Genomic DNA, 24,487 nt, shown 5'->3' on the forward strand with positions numbered 1-24,487 from the left:
TTCGATTTCCATCTTTCCACCTTGAGGACAAGGTGAATGTCCCGGGGGGGAGTATTGTCATGGATTGGGTCGAGCCTACACAACAGCCCATAAGGGTATATGAGAGAAGGCGCAAAATCAAGGCACCAGATCAGCAGCAGCAGCAGGGCACCCCAGAACAGGACAAAATGAATTAATTCTCCACTATGGAATGTGGTGAAAGGACTGCTGCAGTGAAGGCCTCCCTTGTGGCAGAACAAGACAAAGCATATCACTGCTAGGGTTGGATTGCTTGGATTAGGAGCTTGGTATATATAGTGATAGCAATGTAATAGAGAGGGCATGTTGAGAGAAGTATTGTAGTGAGTAGAATATCAGTAGCAGTAGAGTAGTGAACTTTGTAGCCGTTAATATTCAATCAAATCAAGTTCCAAGCTTTCCTCTAAACAAGACTCTGTTTTTATTACTATTTCATTGCTTTTACAAAATCTGAGAGTAGCTAGTATATTGCAGGAGAGTGGGCAATGTTTTAGTTGTTCCATATTTCCTTTGGTCTACACTAGACCTTCTTGTTTCAAGGATTTCCTTCTGAGTTTGGAGCAAATTTACATGTAAATTTTAATTACTTCCAACCACCCCCCCCCCCCTTCTCTCTGTCTCTTGAATATAATTTGCATAGGGGAACAGTACAGTGTAACAAATTTGCCTTATTGTATGGATGGCGACCTGTTATGTGGTGTTTTGTCTTCATTTATACCGAACTATGTTCTGTATTTCTTTTCTTTTCTTTTCTAGGGTCAATCTATTTTCCACCTTCCATTCCGTTTTAGGGGTTTTCTCCTTTTTTGCGTGGGATCTCTTGCGCAGATTAATGCTAGTTGGAACTTGAAATTTGGTTGTACAATCCATTACATGAGATATAAGTGCATTGCAGCTTCTTATTGTTTTTGGGGTGCTTGATGTCAATGAAATACACCTTTTTTTTTTTCCTTAAAGTGATTAATTTTGTGGTTTTATGTCTTCAGGACTTGGCACTATTTTCTAGAATGTATTGCTCTTTTGTCATTGCTCCCTGCTGCATGGAGAAGATGTGTAGCTCCAATGGTTCTATTTCCGGTCTCCTTAGCAATGTGATGCTTGCTGTAGAAGGAGGTGCATTTGGAATGTGGATACGTTTGATTGATAGATAACAAGATGCTATCATAGTTATTGATAGTGTAAAAATGCATTGTAGAAATCAAAGAACCAATGAACATATAGTGCTATAATTTCGTCTTACTTTAGTAATTAGTTGTTTGGGATAATCAGTTTTAGTTAGTCCAAAGTCAAGTGAGAAAGATAGAAAGCATTTAGTATAGAGTCAGGGTAGACAATACCAAAAGGGTTGAACTAGCTTTCATCTTAATATTTGTTAAACAGTATAGTCTGACAATATTTGGGATGGGTTTGCCTCAAGTGACAACTAGTAGTACTGCAGAGCAAGTTGCAACAACCCTAAGCACACTGGTGCAGTCTCCCCAGAGACTGTCTGGTCTCAGCACCTATGATATGAATGGAATACATGGAACTAATGTGAGCAACTTCATACCTGGAAGTTTTCCATGTGCTACTTTGGAAGATTTCCAGGGGAGGCGCTGTTGATTTTCCAAACGAAGCAGATTATACTGCTGTACATAAAGATTCTACTTCTAATACACGTGGTTTGAAGGTTGGCCACACAGATCAAAAGAGCTGGTTCAGTATTAAGAACAAACGCCCTAGTCACAGTCCCATTGTGAGGGTTGTTGGTTTTGAATCACAGATATTAGGTATGTCTCAGGATGCATTTGAGAGTAATAAAGCTGATTCTGTTCATCCGTTGACTGTGGTGAGTGATGTTAGTAATGCAACTGTCACAAATGGAGCTGCTGCACGAAAGAGGTTGTTATCTCCGTTGAATTCAATGCTGAGTTCAGACATATTTGATGGTGATTCCTTGTGCATTGGTGATAATGCTTATCAAAGAAACTCACAAGGTGGTGGTGGGAGTTCACACGAGCATAAGAAAGCTCATATAGTTAGCTCGGGTACTGCAGATGCTTCCATATGGTATCCATCTAGCTCTTTAGTAGAAAGTACCTCACCTACTGATAATTTTGGGTCAAACTCCAGCATTTTTACTGACGGCCCTTTGCTGGGGAACAAGCAGCTTCCAGTTCATAAATCTTATTTGCCGCATCCTGGATTCAACTCTATTGAAAAAGGAGATATCTTAGGGCCTCTGAAAGCACCAGTCTCAGCATCTTCAGAAACAGGGGTTACACCTCCATTATCACTGTCCCCTCTTGGTCCAAAATTTCATCAGATAAAGCTTTCTGTACATAGGATCAGTGATTGTAGGAAAGAGCCCAATGTCAAGTACATAACCTTCAAGGAGGTTGAGAACTCACTTGATTGGAGTATGCCTCACATGTTTTCTCCCAAAACTGAGGACATGACCATGGAAGGGCCTGATCTATTAGATAATGCCGATGATCAGTGTACTCCTATAAATTCTGCTGCTAGTACCCAGTGCTGGACTCATGAATCAATTTTTACTTCACCAAGTGTAAAATTAGCTAGGAATTTAATTGGCTTGCCTGTTAGAAGGTCTTTGATTGGCTCCTTTGAGGAGTCCCTCTTGTCTGGTCGTTTGGCATCCACATATGTTAGCAAGGTCAGATTCTTATTCGGAATATATCTGTATTTGTACTTCAGCATCTAATAGTTGATTTACTGAATGATCACCTTCTGAGTCATTAAAATTGTGGATGTGCAGTCAATTAATGGCTTCCTTGCAGTACTCAGCATAACAGGAGGAAGTTTTTCACCAAAGGCGAAAAAACTTCCATTTGCAGTTACTAGTGTGGATGGAGATAATTACTTGCTCTATTATTCTTCAATAGACCTTGCTGGAAATTTGCCATCAAGCAAGCCTGGAAAGTTAAAAATGAAAAGAAGCCTTAGTCTTAATGATTCACCATCAGAACAAAGTCGATTACGTATACCTATGAAGGGGCGAATTCAACTGGTATTTGCCCTGGTTTTGTGTGTTTTAATTGTTTTGAGGAGCAAATAGGTTTGACTTAAAGCTTTCTGTTTCTTCATTTGACTCTGAGTTGTAGATAGGCTATTCATCTTTACCACTTAGCAAATAGTATGTTTGATATCTGGGGAAGAAAAAAGTAACTTACGTGGTTGGTAATATCCTTAGGTACATTGTGGAGGTGCAAGTTTACTACGCAGTGTCATTTGTCAGTGAGCATGACAGAATATCTTCTTTTTTCAGTTGCATAATGACCTGACCATGGTGCTGTATTCACATTTTACTGTTGCTGCAAATAAAATTAAGAAAAAATCAGTAGCCATGGTATCAGTTCTGGTTTAAATCACAGTATCTCATGCTTCAAACCAGGAAATAGCTACGAGTATAAAATGCTTTCCTTCATTGGGTTGTGTATCTTTCCAGAAGTTCCATCCTCATATAGTTGAGTTGTATTATAAGTGCTTCTATAGATTTGTTACAAATTTATGAGAATGTCTACAAGGTCGATCAGTTCAAGTAGCTATCATATATTGCTTCCTGCTTTGCATTAGCGTTCCCATGTCACATACTCACACATTTTAACAAGAAATGTTTGCTATGTAATCTTTAGATACCTGGAGATCAATTATAATGAATTCATCCTCAATTTCATTTTTTATTCAGTTGTAGCTTGTTTTACTCCTTGGATCTTCATTATTGTGATTTTTCTGCTAATTGATCTTGGTCTCAGAATTATTGAGTTTGACTTTGTCACTGGATTTTTTGTTGCAGGTCGTTAGCAATCCTGAAAAAACACCTGTCCATACCTTCCTGTGCAACTATGATTTGAGCGATATGCCAGCTGGTACAAAGGTATATTGCTTTGTTGTTTATTAGTTTTGTCATATTTATTGAATTTTATATTCTGGAAAATAAACTCTTGAAGGTACTGTGCTTCTGCTATCTTGTACATAGAGGTTTGATCAACTTGTATATATGGGAGGACCATTATCATTGGGAAATTCAAAGACTAAATTTGGACCAAGAGTATGTTCTGAACGGTGTTAGCAAATCAGTTTTTTAAGTAAACCATTTAAAATCTGGGATTGTAGTTCATATCATCTTGAAACAACATCATTTTAATGAACTACATAACTGAATTGATGGTGGGTTCAAATTATGAAAAAAACCTACTAATTTTTTCCCTGTAACAACAATTTTCAAACGTCTATCACCCTTGAATCATTGCAGAATAATCTCTAAACTACCTTAAATAATCTTCATGAGGAGGGAGTAAAGAATTAATGAGTAAGTATACGGCTTGGAATTAGAATATGACTTCATGAAAGTGACATCCATCTGTATTCAAGATATCCTGTCCTCTAGATATTGAATTCTTTATTAGGATTACATACTTCTGCAAAGCAGTTGCTTCTACATGCACATCTTGAATCTGTTAATATTGGTGCCTTAACCATTGTCAAAAGGAAGACATTGTTAGAGTATGATCTAGAAAAGGATGAAGAAATGAAATTTTGGGCTGTGGTAAAAATCCTTTCTTGAAGCATAAAGATAAGAAGGCAACAATTCACCTGTGAGGTGCACGAGATCTAGAGGTCTCTCTCTGACCTCAGAACTATAGCAACTTTGAGTTTTGTATGGCTGCTAGTACTGGGTTTGGGGTTTGGGAAGTGCTGTTTCGCTACCTCTCTCTTTAAGGGTGTAAATAAATTATCTTTTTTGAGGTTTCAAACTGATACTTTGGTCTCTTATTAGTTATTAGCAAGAAAATGAAAAATTGTTCATAAATCGCCCCCACACCTGAGGAACAGTCAGGCTAATCAAATTTTCGGGAGTATGCTAATAGCCATGGAGAGTTGTTTCTGGTGTCTTTAATGCTAAACATTTTGATTTAATAATCCATTTTTGGTTGATTCATTTACTTGAAAGCTGGTTCACTGAGTATAGATTGTGGACTGGATTCAAAAAACCATATTTTCAAATAAGTTTTGAATAATCAATAACATCAAATAATGTTGTGTATGCTTAACGTGTGCTGGTTCTTGCTCATGCTATATTACTCACTTTGTGTTTATACCATCTGTTATCTGTATTTTTAAAATCTTCTGATATGCTTCCAATTATCTAAGAAGATAATATTTTAGGCTGAATGTAGTATGTTGATATTGGAAGAATTGTGGCTTCACGGGTTTATTATGCAAATCCATAACAGTTAAGTCAGTGATGGTGGCCAAAGTTTGGGATCTATACTCAATTCTTATAAACATTAAGGGTTAAACTTCTAATATGCTCTTGCTCTTGATTTTGTGGTGTGGATTAATAGACCAATTAGTTTCCGATTTCTAACCATTATTAGCCTCTTTAAGGTTGCATACATATTGTCATCCTCCCTATTCATTTTTTCCTCAATGCATTGGGTTTTTGATTTTCTGGAAGAATAAAGATGGACAATTTATGGGAGAAACTGGGCTCCGTTCTGTTAACCTGCCAAAATGTCAATTATCCTCATCATCAATCATGGTATGGCTGTCTGCTTGCCTGCTGACCCGGAGACTAAAGAAGTTGTAATTTACAAGATAAATTTGGCTTCATGGATTAATTTTAGAATTATTTTTCACTCATCATCCTATTAATCAACAGCCCTAGAATCCTAAGGAAAACAAGTTCAGAAGAGAAAGATCAGAACAATTGTTGCGTCATACTTGTAACTTGGAAACTAGTATCCGTCTCACTTGTGTGTCATTAACTCATATGGAAGTTCTGTGTTATTATATAGAAAGTGACGTCCCAAGAGTTTGGGTGCAAATACCCTTAAGTGGGACTCCTACTCTAGTGTAGAGCTCAGTCATTTATTTTTGTGTGACTGTTCAGAATTCTTTTCAGTTTTCTTTTACTTTACACTAGTAGTCTAGTATGTTTATGCTATGTTGTATATTTATTTGCTTACTCTAGTTGCATCTATCATCTACTCACAACAGACATTTCTCCGCCAAAAGACATCTCTTGCCTCAGCTGAAAAGGCTAAGCCTTTTGTGGTGCCGAACAATTCAAATGATCTGCCAAATGCTAGTTTGTTAAACCAGAGAACGCAAGTGATGGAAATTGATGATATTTGTCACCATGGCTATCCTTCTGTCCAATCCCATCATAATCTTGAACCCTGTTCCTCTGAATTCGACTTTTCAGGGGCTCCAGGAAGGGAAAATAGGGTATTGAACAAAGGTCATATGACTAGGAAAAAATCATGTTGTGCTTTAAAGGTTAATGAAAGTGCTAGTGGCAATGGTGTTCTACGTTATGCTCTTCATCTGTGATTTATGTGTCCTCATTCTAAGAAAACCTCTAGGTCTGTTCAAAGGTGCAAGTCTGATATATCATCTACTCCCGGAAGCAAAAACACAAAAATGGAAACAGAACGAAGACTTTATTTGTATAGTGACTTAAAGGTGGTCTTTCCTCAACGCCAATCAGATGCTGATGAGGGCAAGGTATGGATTATTCCTGAATTATTTCAATTCTGATTTAGGTGCATCTTCTTATCAACCACATTTTTGCCATTCAATAACACTTTTTCCCATCTAATAATAAATGATAGGTGACATAAATAGCAAGTATTCGAATTTACTGAATGACCTATCTTGTAAGACATCTGTGAAAGGTCATGTAGGACAGTAGCTTTTGACAATGTAATGTATTAATGTTGTAGCTAGTTTGAAAATTTAGTTTATTCCTGATGTTATTCTTATTTTAGGCATCATTGGCACAGGATCTGTAGTTTAATTAAAGCTAATTTGCAAATTTCATGTTCTGGACGAGACAGTTTCACATGTATTGTTTTTACACTAGGGTTTGAAAGCTCCAAAAAATATATATTTTTAATTTCCTCCATTGAGAGTATCTTTTGCTCACTTCATATGAATGAAATATCAACCTCATAAAACTTACTACCTCCATTCCTTTTTGTATTCTAGTAGGTCCCTTGTTTTTGTTCTCTACACTTTGATCTTATTCCATATTTGGCAATTTAAATTTTTTTTTTTTTTTTTATCCCCTTACCTTACTCTTTTTTTTTTTTGAAGGAATCCCCTTACCTTACTCTAAAGGACCATGTTTCTTCAATTTTTTAAAGTCTTGTGCAAAGTTAAATGTCAAGAACATTAAGGAACAAAGATAGTCTATTGTTCTGTTGTTTTTTTTTTTTTTTTTTTTTTTTTGAAGAAAGTCTATTGTTCTCTTTAAGTAACCAATTAAAACTTTGCAAATAAAATGTGGAGTAAAGGAAAAGAAAGGTTGGGTACTTGAGTTTTTTTTATAAGGAGCATACAAAAAGGTTGAGAATTTTATACAATAGTACTTTATAAAAAAATAATACTCTATAATGAAAGTGTTTTTCTGATGAAATGAATCCTTGCTGTTGGTTTTGCTGAAATGTACACTGCTGTTTAATTTGATGGTTTTCAAATCTAATCGGTTTGGTCTCATTTTACTGTCAGATCTTCTGTCATGAGTCTGTTTTATGTTGTACTCATCTCTCAATTGGAATAACCACATTTTCTGTTGAGTTAGTTACTTATCCTGAGTTATGTCATGTACCTCAATGTCATTATAGTTCAGTATTTTCTGATGATTACTTCCTGTCTTTTCTGAAGAGGGCCTTCTCTTGTTTTTTGGTTGTTGCAGTTGAATGTTGAATATCATTTCCCTTCTGATCCAAAATACTTCAACATCAGCAAATAAAGGCACCTTAGAAAACATTTGTCTTGCACGTAACTCACTTTGTACATTCTAACTCTATAGCAGTCATTATTCTGTTACATCTGTACAGTACTTTGTTTTCAATATTCATTATTCTGTGTAGTTATACCTATTCCTAGTTCCCCACCTCTATCGAGAAAGAAAGGAGAGAGGAAAGGGGTTTGGGATTTACTTGTTTATGAAGCTCTTGAGACTGTTGAATTTTCACCAGAAGATTTGGTTCCTAATACTATTTCAGATCTGACAATTTGTCAAACTAGATAAAATTCTTCTGATGTCTGAGGACATTATATGTACTTGAGCATTGTAGTTTTAGAAGTATCAGTCCTATGTTCGGAATTACTATTGTGCAAGTTCCATGGCAAACAAAAATTTCTGATGTTTGCTGTCATAATTTCCTTAGAAGAGTTGTATTCTATGGAAATCACTTGGGTATCAAGAGACAAGAGAAAAGATCCTTCAGTGGATCTTGATAGGTAATAAATAATGACAAAATATGTAAACATGATCTAAATTCAATTTTCTAAAATATAAATGGAGTGCTAGGGCTTATATATTTGCATGATTAGGCTTCATGTTCTTTAAAATTAGGCTTCTTGTTTAATGAATGCACAGTGAAGCTTCCACCATCATATTTGCCAAAGAGAGCAATCCATATTGTATAATTATTTCAAGTTAAGAAATAAAGTGAAAACAAGACATTTCTAATTCTCATCATCAAACGAGAAGCTTATGGCCATGTTCGGAAAAAATGTAGTTGTAGGTTTAGCTGTCAGTTGTGTGATAGTTGTTGCGTGTGAGGGTACTTAGTAGGCAACAAGTTGTTTAATTGTGAAGATAAATAATTAAAAGGAAAAAAACTATTTTCATTTTTCAAAAACAATAATTTTAGCTCGCCACTAAACACTATCTCCACTACTACATTGTTTTGTCTTCCTTGAAGCCCAATAAATAGAGATGGCTTATCCGTTATGCTAAAATTGCACCCAACCCTCAACTTTGCTATATTTATGTTCAAACAACTCAAAAGGAAAAAAATCGTGAAGAAATTTAGCCACTTGATATACATTATGGATTTTAATTCAATTATAGCCCCCTTTAATTTAATCATCGAAGGGAGAAATTTGATGATGCTTTTAATTGATTCACAAATTTGATGATAGCAACGGTTTTAAAAACAAATTAACTTCATTATTGTTACTGTGATGGGAGACAGTTAGATATGAGTTTCCAATTGTGGAGGAGTGATACAGTTTGATGTAAATGGGTAGAAAATAATCAAATAATCATGTTTTTGTCATGTTGTGAGTTTGTTACAGATTGTAATATTATTAGTGGGAGAGTTAGTTATAAGCGGAGTAGTTAGTTAGAGTAATTGGGTGGAAGCTGACGTGGATTCCACTAAAAATATATACTGTATTAATAACATCAGAGAAGTCAACAATTCAATACAATCAATTCTTCTTCTCTCTTCTCTGTTTGTTTCTCTGCTTTCTTTATCTAATCTCTCAATCAAACCCAGAAAATTCGCCATTGGAGGAGCTCGAAGCTCTTTCCCTTATCATTGGTATCAGAGCCCTTCTTACTGTATCTTTCAGTAAGAGATTCTAGCGCCTTCGCCATTAACAAAACGAGTAGCAGCAATGGAAGATCAGCTCAAGAATCTGGAAAAGCGATTTGATGAGCAAAATTCCAAAATCGATCAGCGAATTGAAGAAATGATGAAGTTGATGTAGTCGATTCAAGCTGAGAAAGATGTTCCTTCTTCTTCGTCATCTATTGATTCCTCTTCTCCTTCGTCTTCTTCAGACGGTTTGAACAGGTCCAATCCTACGAGGATCTTATGTTTGAATCCTAAATTGGAATTTCCAAAATTCAATGGTAGTAATTCTAGAATTTGGGTCAAGAAATGCTGCAAGTATTTCTGTCTTTGCAAGATTTCTGATGAATAGAAAGTTGATTTAGCTTCCTTAAACATGACTGATAAATCTGACAGTTGGGTTACGGATTATCTGTCTCTTAGGAGAGTTTTAGTTGTTGATTGGAATGATTTTGTTGTTGATTTGTATGCAAGATTTAAGGATGATTATGGAATGAATGTGGTAGAGCAGTTTAATAGATTACAGCAAATGGTTCAATTGAAGATTACATTTATCAATTTGAGAATCTTAGGTCTGTTATGATGATGAATAGTCATGTGTTGCCTGATTCTTACATTCTTGAAAGTTTTATTAGTGGATTAAGACCTGCTGTAAAACCCTTTGTTAAAGCCTTTAAACCTTCTTGTATTGCTTGAATATGCTAGGCTACAAGAAGAAACTATTTCTTCTGCTGTTGTGCATTACAAGCACTCAAAATTTCTTTTTACCCCTAAACTACCCAATACTAGTAATTTACCTCCTTTGTTATCAACACCTCAATCTAAGCCTTTTTCTTCTTCTTCAACCCAAGCTCAAACAAACACAAGACCCTATAAACACATTCTAGCATATGTAAGACAGGAAAAGATAGCTAAAGGGTTGTGTTACTATTGTAACTTTTTACAGTTGAAATTCCTGGTGATTTGGATTAAGATGATGAGGAAGAGTTTAAGCAGGTCGTTGAGTCTGAGTTTGATCCACATATTTCAGTCCATGCTTTGTCTGGTAAGCAATCTTTTTAGACTATGAGAGTGAAGGGTAAGGTGCAAGGGAAGGATTTACACATTCTGATAGACTCTAGCAGTACCCATAACTTTGTTGATGTCAATGTTGCAACTAAGTTGGGGTGTCAACTGAGTCCAATTCCTTTTCAGTCTGTGTCTGTAGCAGATGGGAATCACATTCCTTGCCAACATATGTGTAAGGGATTTTCTTGGAAGATGCAGGGTCATAGGTTTGATGCTGATGTTCTATTGATTCCATTGGGTAGTTGTGACATGGTTTGGGTATTCAGTGGCTTAGAGTGTTGGGTCCTATTCATTGGGATTTCCAAAAGTTAAGAATGGAGTTTGATCTGCATGATGAGCATTTTATTCTTAAGGGAATGCCATTTGGGAAGCTGGTTGTGATTGAGGGGAGCCCTACAGGGAAAGTGCTAGATTCTAGTGTTCAGCTTTGCTTGATGAGGTTTTGGATGGTTTAAGTATGATAATGCAGATGGAACAGGACAACTCAAGTATTTTGACGTGTTCTGAATTCTCAGATTTGAAGCAGTAGTATTAGGTGGTTTTGAGGAACCTAAGGACTTACCACTTGAGAGAGGGGTTTTTTTATCACTCGATTCCCTGGATGTCAGGGAGTACACCTGTTAACATTAGGCCATACAGGTATCCACTCAAACAAAGGGACATAATTGAGCATCTTGTGCAAGAAATGTTGGATAGAGGAATTATACAATATAGCTCAAGTCCTTTTGCATCACTTGTAATTAGTAGGTAAAAAAGATGGCACTTGGAGACTTTGTGTTGATTATAGAGAACTCAATAACAGACCAGTGAAGAATAAATTCCCTATTCTAGTCATTGATGAGCTAATTGATGAATTGCCTGGAGCTTCGGTATTTAGTAAGCTGGATTTAAGGGCAGGATACCACCAGATGAGGGTTAGAGCTGAGGATGTTTTCAAAACAGCTTTTAAAACTCATACAGGCCACTATGAATTTTTAGTTATGTCATTTGGTTTAACTAATGCTCCTGCCTCTTTTCAGGGATGGATGAATTTTGTTTTCAGACCACTTCTTAGGAAGTGTGTTTTGATCTTATTTGATGACATATTGGTGTATAACAAGACTCTGACAGATTACTAGCAGCATTTAGCTGAAGTTTTGAGTTAATGAGGCAGAATAATATGTTTTCCAAGGAGAGTAAGTGCATTTTTACCACAACAAGGGTTGAATGTTTAGGCCATTTCATCACTAAGAACGGTGTAGAAACTGACTCTATAAAGATGGTTGCCATTAGTAGCTGGCCAGTTGCCTCAAGCATCAAAGAGCTGAGAAGTTTCTTGGGCTTGACTGGCTATTACAGGAAGTTTGATTAAGGGATATGCCCTTATGTGTAAGCCATTGACAGATCTATTGAAGAAAAATGGCTTTAATTGGAATGAGCAAGCTCAGTCTGCTTTTGAATCCTTGAAGACTGCTATGGTTACAACTCCGGTTTTGGCTATACTAGACTTTGACAAGCAATTTGTCTTAGAGACTGATGCTTCTAAAACCAGTATTGGGGCAGTTTTAATGCAGGATAGCCATCCCTTAGCTTTTATCAACAGAGCTTTAGGTCCAAAGTGGCAAAAGTTATTAGTTTATGCTAAGGAGCTGTTGGCAATTGTTTCTGCATTGGGGCCCACTTCATTATTAAGACTGATCATAAAAGTCTAAGATGGTTACTGCAGCAGAAAATTTCAACACCATTTCAACAATTTTGGTTGTCCAAATTAATGGGATTTGACTATGAAATTCAGTATAGGTGTGGTAAAGAGAATGTAGCTGCAGATGCTTTATATAGGGTTCAAGGAGCTGAAATCTTGTTTATAGCAATATTTGTGGTTGATTCAAACTTGGCAACCCTTATTTCTGGGAGTTACCAGTTGGATGACAATTATAAAGTCATCATTCATAACTGCAAAATCAAGTATCTGTTCCAGGTTTTCAATGGGATAACAACTTGCTCAGAAGGAAAGGAAAGATTGGGGTTGGTCTTGATTTGCAATTAAGGAATAAAATCCTATCTTGGCATCATGATTAACCTGAGAGTGGTCATGGTGGTAAAGAATTAACTCTTAAGAGAGTTAAAAAGATGTTCTATTGGAAAGGACTTACTAGAGAGATCAACCAGTTGTAAGGAATTGCACTGTCTGTCAGTTGCAAAGTATGACACAGCAGACTATCTAGGCCATTTGCAACCTCTACCTATCCCTGAAGAGGTTTGGATGGGCATTTCTATGGATTTCATCACTGGATTGCCAAAATCAGCTGGAAAGGAAGTCATCTTTGTAGTGGTTGATAGGTTCAGCAAGTATGCTCATCTTATGGCTCTTGCTCACCCTTTTACAGCAATTCAGCTTGCTCTGTTTTCAAGTTACATGGTTGGCCTAGATCAATTGTAAGTGACAGAGATCCAGTTTTCTTGAGTCAATTTTGGAAAGGGTTATTTTCTCTTCATGGAATTGAGTTCTACTATCCATTACATATCACCTTGAGACTGATGGGCAGACACAGGTGGTTAACAAATGCCTTGAGGCTTATCTGAGGTGCATGACTAGAGAACAACCCCAAGAGTGGCATAAATGGCTACCCTTAGCAGAATGGTAGTATAATACTCATTACCACTCTGCTTTGCAGCTTACTCCCTATGAGGTTGTTTATAATCAACCTCCACCACTTCATTTACCATATTTGACAGGTTAAATCGGGAATGATGAGGTAGACAGAAGTTTGCAAAGAAGGGAAATGATGATTTCTAAGCTTAAGTTTCACTTGGAGAGGGCTCTGAACAGGATGAAGTCTCAAGCTGACAAGCATAGATCTGAGAGGAGTTTTCAAGTTGGTGATTGGGTTTGGTTAAAACTGCAAGCTTATAGACAGCATAAAGTACAGAAAAGGCATAACCAGAAGCTATCTCATAAGTATTTTGGGCCCTTTTAGGTTGTGGCAGCCATAAGCAAGGTGGCATATAAGTTGAAATTGCCTGCTAAAGCTAAGATTCATGACACTTTCCATGTCTCTCAGCTTAAACATTTTAGGGGGCAACTTCCCTTAGTTGCTCACATTCCTACATTGTTGCAAGGAAGTACAGTGGAGTCTGATGAGATTAAACCAACTGCAATTTTGGACAGGAAGGTGGTAAAATTTCAGAATAAAGCTCAGGTTTAGTATCTTGTTCATTGGGAAGGTTTTCCTACATATGAGGCTACTTGGGAACCTGCTGAGTCATTTGAACAGCGTTTTCCAGATTTTAGAGTTCCTTAGACTTGAGGACAAGTCTTTTGAAGGGGGGAAGCTATGATACAGTTTGATGTGAATGGGTAGAAAATAATCAAATAATCATGCTTTTGTCATGTTGTGAGTTTGTTACACCTTGTAATATTGATAGTGGGAGAGTTACTTATAAGTGGAGTAGTTAGTTAGAGTAATTGGGTGGAAGCTGACGTGGATTCCACTAAATATAAATACTGTAATAATAACATCAGGGTAGTCAACAATTCAGTACAATCAATTCTTCTTCTCTCTCTAATCTCTCAACCAAACCCAAAAAATCCGCCATTGGAGGAGCTCGAAGCTCTCTCCCTTATTAAGGAGAGATGGATTTTCTGGTGGTTGGGAAAAGCGGGGGCAGGGGAGGTGGGTTGAAGGGTAAAGGGGAAGGAGATGTGGGGGTTTGAAGCTAGGATCCGGCTACCATGGAGGTGATTGGTAGTTGTTGACTAGAGTCAAAGTGAAAAAAAAATTACTTAAGTAACAGGTTACCGGTCACCAAGGCCTAATAAAAGCAAATACCCATATTCGGAATCAATAACATAATATTAAAACACACAAGGAATTAAGAAATTTCAAAATATTCCTTTTATAAAGAATCATACTTGCTACTTATTGCATATTTTTTGACAAAAATAAGGTTTTTTCACCATATACCCCTGAGTTTTTTGTTTATTCACCATATACCCATAAAAATTTTCAAATTCACCATTTACCCTTGAGTTGTTATAAAAATTCACCATATACCCCTAATGACAAAAAGATGAGTGGGATTTGATTGATTATGCTTCAAAACAGAGGCGGAGCCAGGATTTTTAAGTTAGGGGGGCCGATGGTTGAAATAATATAAACATATATGGCTCATTATTATAACAAATTTTTTTTTTCTAAATCGCAATTTACGATTTTTCATATTAAAAAAATATCAATAATAGATTTCATGTTAAAATTGTTGGCAACCTATTTTCCTATGTACAAAATTGGTTTAATTCCACTTGTTGGCTATCAAACACTCAATTTAAAAATTAAGAATTTCTTTTTCATGATTATTGTAGACACCTAAAAATGTCTCCCCAAACCAAACCCGATGATGAACAACCCTTCACAGCCTTTATTGGTCGGGTTGAGTATTTGATCTTTGGAGTGCTTAAATCCATGTTTACATTCAATACATTTCATAAAACAATCCAATTCTTAGCCCATTTCCCCACATCATAACTTACTTTCCACTTCTCGTATCCACATCCCAAAATCGAGAGAAACTGATTTTGTGGCCCTATAAAGTTGATCCAATTATTATTTGGTTGGATAGGCCTTGAATAAGCTTTCCAACAATATATCATAAGCCCAATTCCGATTTAAAACGAAAAGATATGAGCAAAATACTAAACTCGGCTCAAAACCGACACCCTTCTACTAAAACGACCATATCTTTAAATCTACAAATGATTTTGACCTGATTACAATTGTGTTGGAAATTAGACTTAATAAGCATACTAATGATATATTATATGCCTTATTCCGAGTTACGGATCAAAAGTTATAATAATTTTAAAAACGCGTAAAAAACAGGAATTACCGCGCACAGTGTAAAAATGTCGCGGTCGCGGGAGATGATGATGTGGCACGGGGCTGGTACCGTGACACGGTATCCTTTACCGTGTCACGGTGCTTTCCCACGTCTTTTCCGCGTCCTTTTCTCACGCGCTAACCTAAAAAAGGAAATAAATTCCACCGTGTCACGGAAATAGTTGCCGCGCCACGGGAAATCTTGCCGCGTCACGACATATTTTCCCGTGTCACGGTGCACATCTCGTGACACGGGATTGCTCCGTTTTTTCTCCGCGTAATCCCTAAACGCGTTTTATCCTCTGTAGGTTTGTTTATGTCCCGCGTCACACCAAATCACCCCGCGTCACACTAAAGTGTACCGTGTCATGGCATATTTTGTCGTGTCTCATCGTGCTATTGACGTGTCACGGCGTGCTGTTGACGTGTTGCGGCAACCTTTTTTAGGGTTTTTATCTTTTTAGGGTTCCGTGTGTTCCCTCTGCACATTTTTCCTATAAATAGGACCCTCATTTCTGCAGTTCGGGGCACCAAATCATTCTCTCTTCCTCTCTTTTATACCAAAAATCACTCTCTTTCTCCCTATACTAAAATTCATTCTCTTCTCCCTCTTTATCTAAATTCTAGCCTACCTATTCTTCCATCCCTTAAGCACTCCAAAGAGTTCATACTTGACCCAAAGTTATATACTTAAACCAAGGCGTGAAAGGTAGAATTAACTGAGGGTTTGGATCAAATCAACTCTACTTTTTATTTAATTTAATTTTTATTTGATTTATATTTTTATAGAAGTTACTAACAATCTATTCATGATTTAGCAATTCAAGGAAACGCGGAATGTGAGTAATTAATTCACTTAATTACTCTTATTTTTATTATTATTGCTAGTATCATGATTAGGGTGATTATTTGATTTGACTAACAATTAATTGTTGAATTGCTTCCAATATTAATGTTAATTCTATTCTTATTATGCTCACCAAATTGCATGTTTAAAGGGAATATGTAATTGAAAATCACGTGTAATAAGATAATTTGGGCAACCGGTTTAGGTTCCTTTTTAATCTTGTTGTTTAATCAAGTGATTACTAATATTTTAGCATTATATGTTGCATTGATATTTAACCAATTTAGCTTAATAATAGTTTGTAGCAAATTGAATCTTTGTTTGTACACTTTTCACAATAAGAATCGAGTAGAGACCAATACCGGCAAATGTGACTCCATGACTCACTTTGTACCATCATCCCCGATCCTCCTTTCGTGGTTCCGAACCATATGGAGTTAGTAATCTCATGGATTATGAATGAGGTGTAACCTTCACAGGTCAATCGTTGTTGCCTATCGTTTTGCCTTAAATGATCCGTGAACAAATTACAAGTTCCTTAAAAACTTGTTGGTGGCTCCCTACTTTCCTTGTCCTTAATCGTTGTCCTTAATCGTATATATCAATTCCCACTTCCTATAAGTGTCAAGCATATTCACAACATGCTAACATAGGCGCGCTTCAAACGACGCCTACAATTATAACAATCATATCATCCAAAAAAAAAGGTGAATCTCTAGACAAACTATTACTAAACAATTAGATAAAAGTTAAAATTTAAATTTTTATACAATAAAGGCGGTAATTTGAATTTTAATACTATAAAGGTGGTGTTTTATAAAACAATTAAAAATAAAAAAAAATAAAAAAAAAAGAAGTGAAAATTAACCGAGGGAATACAAGTAAAAGATTGAAGAATTGAAAAGATAGATCACTTATTGAAGAGTTTAAGAAGTTTAGTGTAGAATTTAAGTGAAAAAAAAAAAGAGAGAGAGAGAGAGAGAGGGGAAAAAAAATGAAAGATCTACTATAGTCACTTATAGTAGGATCGAAGAGTATAGAATTTGCGGAAAAAAAAAGAGGGGTAAAAAATAAAATGAAAAAATCGCCAAATAAAATAAAAGAGGAAAAATGTTCACTAGTGGAAAAAATGCTATTAGCAGCACCCTATTAGCAACTGACGTTAAATACGTTAGTTACTAAAACACTAATTGCAACTGGCCTATTTAATGCCAGTTGCAAATATTATGCCACTTGCAACTACCGTTAAAATGCCCGTTGCTAATAACAAGTACTTTAATATTGGTATTTTATTAGCAGCTGGCCCGTGTAATGACAGCTACAAATACTAGATCAAATAAAAAATTGACCATAATAATTGTAACTGACCCTCCCCTGCCCGCTACAAAAGAAATTAAAAGTTTTTTTTTTTTGAGAAAGAAACTACTCCGTAAAAGGTTTATACTCCCCTCTATTTTCTCTTTCCTCTATTTTCTCACTCCTCCATTTCGCAGTTCGCAGAGCCTCACTCTCCTCCTCTTTCCTTGTCCTCCAATTTCGCGCACCTTCGCTCTCGAATTTCGCGCATCTCCTCCTATCACTCTGAATACTCTTCTCTCTATTGAGGTCGTACTTTGAATTCTCTATTGAAGCCGCACTCTTAACTAGAGCTGTCAATTCGGGTAAACGGGTCGGGTTTGAGTTGGGTTAGTGTGAGTCGGGTGATCTCGGGTCGGGTCAATACGGGTTGATATCATAACACATGTGGGTCGGGTTCGGGTTGGGTCATGCTTGAGTCGGGTCATGTCGGGTCTTACATCTTATCGGGTTTGGGTCGAGTTTAGGTCGGCTTAGTAAAAGGTCGGGTTACATTCGGGACGGGTGAAAAATAGGTTGGGTTAAATTCGGGTCTTTACGGGTTTAAACAAGTTAGGGTCGTTTTCGGGATCGAGTCGGGTTCGGTTCAAGTAAATTATTTACGGGTTATAATCAGGTCGGGTCATTCTCGGGTTTTAGTCGGGTTAGGTTCAAGTCAATAATTTGCTGGTTATAATCAAGTCGGGTCATTTCCAAGTCAGGTCATTCTCAGGTTCGGTTCAAGTCAATAATTTGCGGAAAACATGTTTCGTCCCTGAAATTCGTCCCTAGAAACATGTTGTGAAACTAACCTCTTAAAATTCAAAGTGAAATATTGAAGGAATAGAGTTAGGATTCAATTTCCGTTCTAATACCAACATGAGATAACGACCTATACATACTGATTCAATAACAAGTCGGGTTGAATTTGGGTTGGGTCAATAACAAGTCGGGTTGATTCTGGTCGAGTTTGTAACAGGTCGGGTTGAAATTTGTGTCGGGTTTGTTGCAGGTCGGGTTAAATTGATTCGAGTTAGCAACAGGTCGGGTTGAATTCGGTTCGGGTTAGGAACAGGTCGGCTTGAATTCGGGTTTTGACGGGTTAAAACGGGTTTGGGTCAAGTTTGATTCAAGTCGGGTTCGGTTCAGGTCAAACAGGTTATGTGGGACACGTGGCATCATCTCATTGGTTAGGCCATGTAATTTTTTTTTTTAAAAAAATTTACAAGATTATTATGATTATTATTTTACTTTTTAAAAAAAATTCCACCCATCTCCTCCACCAACCACCATCCACCAGCACCATCACGCCAACCTCCCTCCTAGCCTCCTGGCGCCGGCACAACCCATATCCCCCTCCCCTCCCCCCGGCGCCGAACCCCCTCCCCTTCCGCAACGCTCCTTTCCCTCTTCCCGACGAACCAAAAAACCCCTTCCCGAAACCTTCCTCCCCCTAGCAAAACCCCCTAAAACCCATCCCCCACCTCGAAAAGCCCTAATCGGCATCTCCAACCATCGCTAGCGGTTCAGTTTGGGTTTTCAAGGGTGAAGGATGGGTTTTTGGTGGTTTTACGGGGGATGAAGGGTTTTGGGGAAAGGGTTTCGGTGGTTCAGGCCAGCCTCGGGGAAGAGGGAAGAGGGTGCGCGCGGGGGAAGGGGGTCGGTGCTAACGTTGGTGCCGGGGGAGAATGAATCCTAGCATGGCCGACGCCAGGGGCTGGGAGTAGGCTGGCGTTAGTGGTGCAGCGGCTGGTGGCTGGAGGATTTTTTAATATTTTTATTTTTGAAGAAATTTTTTAAAAATAATTTATTAATCATAATTAAAGTTATTTTTAAGAAGTAATTACATTGTTATATATATTTATCAAAAGAGAAAAAAAAATTAACCGGTCATTCAGGTTGCGTGTAAAATAACTTGTTTAAAAAGGATACTCTTTAAAGCTTGTATTATTTAGAAATAATTAAAAGATTGACTTGTTTTTGGCAGACAACTCAAAGTTTGTATTATTTTTAACAATTTTTCATAATAATAATAATAATAATAATGATAATGATAATGATAATGATAATGATAATAATAATAATAATAATAATAATAATAATACAAAACATGCCCACAAATAAGTATACTCTTTAAAATGGGTAATCGGGGTAACGCCCGGGGCACGTACTAGTAATAAATAAAGTCGGCAATGCTCGGGGCAAGTACGTAATAAATAAAGTCGGTTTCGCACAAACTAAACTACAAAAAGCACACTATTATTTAATTAAATAAGCGACATGACATCGTATGTCTAAATATCCTACATTATCAAAAGGGATTGTGAGACCGTATGTAACATTCAAGTAAAAAATTTATATTAGAATTCTATCAACAATCTGGGTATCTTCCGAGCACAAAACTTCTTAGCGCACTAGATAGGATTATAAATTTTAGTTATAGCCAATTAAATAAAAGATTTGTAAATAATTTGAGAATTAAATAATTCAAATGCTATATAAGCAAAGTTAGCAAATGAAATTTTAAAGTTTAAATTAATTAATTATAATATTAAATGACGTATACTTCGTACAAAGATTATAATAACAAAAAATAACGTATTGTATTTATAATATCTTCTGCCCTTTCTGAAGTCCTGGCCTAAACACAATCAGGCAGTCACCCACTAAAAGGTCTTTTTCCTACACATGCTAGCTAATCTATACTTAGTATTTAAAAACACAAACCACAAATTTTTCATATGACACATGGCATCACAAGTCACTCAATACCCCATATGACACATGTCACCTCTCTTAATATTTATGTTTAACTCTTTATGCATTCTACAACTTGCAAATTCAATTAAGAAAATGAAGTGTTTCATTTCCACCATAATAAAATAAAGTTCAATTAATTAGTACACATTACATAAACATATGAATAAAAATATAAATTGTCTTTTCATCTCTTAGACTTAATTATAATTTAAACTAATATATCTTTTCATATCTCACAATCTTCATGTATATATATCTAAATAAATTCCTTCATCTTCTCTCACAGTTTTACCCTCAGTCTTTTTTTTCTTTAAAGTTTTAGAAATAAAACAATTACTTCATATAAAAGCATACCTACATATAAAAATAATTAACCCAAGTAACAACCCGTGCATTGAACGGGCCAAAAAGCTAGTTCTATCAAATTCTCAAACCAAAATATTTGTTACCCGTGTTAAAATTTGTCATTTTCCAACTCTAACTAATAAGTTAGAACCATCTCTTTCAATAATTGATTCTCAAAACGTATAATTGCAATTTGCAAAAGGAAATGACTTGTCTATTTCTATAGGAAGTATTCATATCAAACCACCCTAAATTCTGTTACAAATTCTAAGTCTATATGCATACTAGATGGTAAATTTAAGGCATAATCACAAGATCATATTATAGAATCTTATACCTCAAGCGTCAAGGAAGAATACAACTCTATTTTTTGGTTGCGGATGATAAGGGGAAAGTGAGAAAGCTACGATTTTCAAATACTTATTAAGTCTCGTTCCAGTGATAGTTGTGTAACATCTTATTGAAATAGTTTATTTTATGTTTACGTAATTTTATGTACTTGATGTTATGCCAAATGATTAAGTGCTAATAAGAAAAGAAGAAACAGAAGGTATACATGAATGCAGGGGCGGTCCTGAGGGTGTGCGGGGTGATCGATCGAACAGGGCCCAATTTTTAGGGGCCCCAAATTTTGGAATTTGGATATATGTATATTAGTTTCATGTTCAAACAGAAAAATAACATTGGAGTGATGGTTTGAGCCCTACTTTTTAAAACGAAGGTTTAAGGTTCAATTCCTTAAACCAACAAATTTTACTCTTTTTTTTGGGAAGCAATACTAGAGAATGTCCAAAATCTTTCCCTCAAAATTTTCAATTCTAACCAAAATCTTTTAATCTTTCCCTTCTTTCGCCCAAAATATTTCAATCTACATTTATTTCTTTTTCAAAATTAACAATTACCTAAAATTAATTCACCTTTATTAATTTTTAAACATTATAATTTCCAATTTTAAACTTAATAATCATAATGAATGAATTTATTTTATGAAATAAATAATTGGTTATTTATATATATTGAACCTAGGGCCCCAATTTGATAAGTTGAACAGGGCTCAAAAATATCAATACTATATACTAAAAGACACACCAGCAATGACACGTGTCATCTCCTAGTGTGTCCTTAGTTATTTTTTTTTTCTTTTTACTAAAAAAAAAATCAATTGAGGAAACAAATCACTTACAAAAATCATATTATTTATTTATTTATTTATTTTACATATTCCATATTAACATGTAGTAATTATTATATTTAAAATAAAATATTTATTCACAAATCTTTCTAAAAAAATAATCAATTATATACCAAAAATCAAAATTTTAAAATAATCTTACAATAAGAAAAAATATTGCTTAGATTTTTTGCTTACTTTTGTTTTAGTTGTGTATTGGAAGCTACAATTAAAATTGCAAATACCAAATTGACATATTTCATACTTTTATTATTTATCGACTAATTTATGATTATACTGAGTACAGTAATACTTCTCAATCAATACTATATAACTATATATATAACTAAAGATCACCGTGCATGGTACGGGATCTAACCTAGTTATCCAACTAGATTAATACTCGTGCGATGCACGATTTAAGAATTTAAAAGATATTTTTATTAATATTATATTGTTAATTAATTAATAATTTTGCAACAAATCATATGAAAGAGTATTTTTAAGAAGAAAAATTTCATTAATGCGTTTTTAGTAATTGATACTTATACTTTTATTTATTTTTTTAATAAATAATCTTCCTAATATTTATTTGAATTTATTTGTTTGAAAAATAAAAAAATTGAAAAAAAATATGATTGAAAAAAAAGATGATGTCATAATCAATTTTGGAGGGAAATTTTTTATTTAGAAAATGACATGTGTACAAAGATGATGTCAGCGGTTTTAACTTTAGTAATAGTTATAGATTATAGCCCTGGCCCTGCATGAATGGAACAATCAAATAGGAAAAGATAAGATTAAATGGTCAATTTGTAAGAGTTTTTTCAAATCATTGTTCAATTATTTTGCTATTAGTTGCTACTAATTCTACAAGTTCCCCGATTGTTAAGCTATCCTATTTACGGTAATTGTGCAGTTATTCAATTAGGCAAGGCAGTGGGAGATGTAGCTAGAGCATTGTGTGACTATATTATTCTTTCAATTAGGCAAGGCAGTGGGAGATGTAGCTAGAGCATTGTGTGACTATATTATTCTTTCACATTGTATCATGTTTTAACCAATCTCTCTCTAATCTATTCTATTAACTATTACTAAAATAAAACATTGCTGACATCATCAACCGTCAAATTATCATACATGTCATTCTAACATTAAAAATGTTCCCTCCATTTTCTATGTGTGATGTCATCATTTTTTTTAACCTACACTATGCATTTTTCTATAAAAAGAAATTACCACTCTTTTCTACATAAATGATAAAAATTTATTTTATGCATGATAAGAATAATTGATTAAATCGTGCAATGCACGAGTATAATCTAGTATATTCCTTACATCAAGAAAGTGGACTTGGATTTTCTGTTGTATTTGGATAAAAACATTAATTGGAAAGAAAAAAGATAATTGTCCATGAACTGTTCTATTCTCGGACAATATTGATATAGGCCAAATTTGATTTTAAGAGCAACACCAGTGGTTGTAGCTAGGGATTTGCTTGCAATATTAAATAATCCTTAGTTACTAGCTTGACCATAGGAACTAGAAAATGCAATTAGTTTGGCTTAGCAATTTGCTTGGAAAAAAAAACTTACCAAAATTTTTTAAAAAATAGATTAAATAAAATGAAATTAATATATAATAATTACAAAAAGAGAGGGAGAAGAATTCACTTATGAAAATCATAATATGGCATTACAAAATAGGCAATAAAAGGTATGTATAAAGTCTTGACAATAATTATAAGGTAGAGCCATATAAAAGGAAAAGAAAACAGTAAATGATGATTGTTTGTGAATTTTGATAGATGCTCATTACTCGCTAAAATTGAAATCATATTAGTGCGACTTGATCATTGTATATTTGTATGGTATCCCATTTTAGACCTAGGGAGTATTTAATGTTTATATTGACATTTTCATTAATTTTTTGACGATGCCAATTGAAAGTCACAAAGAAGACATATAAAATAATAGTGTGAGCAACTTCTATACTATGTTTAGTTTGAAGTACTTTTTTTTCTGAACTTCCTTTCCTTCTAATTTGCCATTACAATTAAAAAAATATCTAGTTAAAACAAAGTAAATAGTAGCAAAACTTTTTATATACACACGGGTGTTTATAAAATAGGTACATCTAAGGGTGATTATATGCTCATTTGATATTTTTTTCTTTTACTCATTTTTTAATTTTTAAACTAGGAAAAAAAATTATATGAGCAAAAATATCCTTGGGTGCACCATGCACCGAGTGTATATAAAAATATTCAAAATCAATCACAAGCGAACTTTGCTAGACGAAAGTATATATTTTTTTTTATTAACCCTTTCACATACAACAAAATGAGTAACTAAAATTTGAATTACGGGATAATAATAAGATACAATTGATTTTGATGTATACAATTTTTAGAAATACCTTTTTTTTTTAATGTAAGTTTTGAACAAAATCACGTGTTGATTTGTGTTATTTATAGCAAAAAAGTTACCATCAACAGCTCATCAAGGATTTAGCTAGCTAGCCTACAAAAAAATTCTTCTCTCCACCTTAATTGTTTTTTATGTTCTTCCTAAAATCTAGTTATGGTCTTCAAAATCATTAACTCCTATTCTCAATTCCTTCCCCATTTTATTGACTTTTATATTTCACTTCATTAATATTTACCCTCCAATTTTCTTTAAATAATCAAATTCACTTTTTCTTTATT

General features: G+C 35.0%; 1 protein-coding gene across 1 annotated transcript; it reads left to right on the forward strand.

Moving 5' to 3' along the window:
* Window positions 1-61: 61 nt before the first annotated feature.
* On the forward strand, window positions 62-7,977 carry LOC145598857 (uncharacterized). The gene is made up of 6 exons (XM_081655253.1): window positions 62-261; window positions 1,005-2,674; window positions 2,777-3,028; window positions 3,815-3,895; window positions 6,022-6,531; window positions 7,724-7,977. The coding sequence occupies exons 2-5, from the start codon at window positions 1,790-1,792 to the stop codon at window positions 6,355-6,357; spliced, it is 1,554 nt and encodes a 517-aa protein (XP_081511379.1). The 5' UTR covers window positions 62-261; window positions 1,005-1,789; the 3' UTR covers window positions 6,358-6,531; window positions 7,724-7,977.
* Window positions 7,978-24,487: the final 16,510 nt, after the last annotated feature.

Source organism: Chenopodium album, chromosome 20 (assembly GCF_948465745.1).
Source record: "Chenopodium album chromosome 20, dcCheAlbu1.1, whole genome shotgun sequence".
Classification (NCBI taxonomy): domain Eukaryota; kingdom Viridiplantae; phylum Streptophyta; class Magnoliopsida; order Caryophyllales; family Amaranthaceae; genus Chenopodium; species Chenopodium album.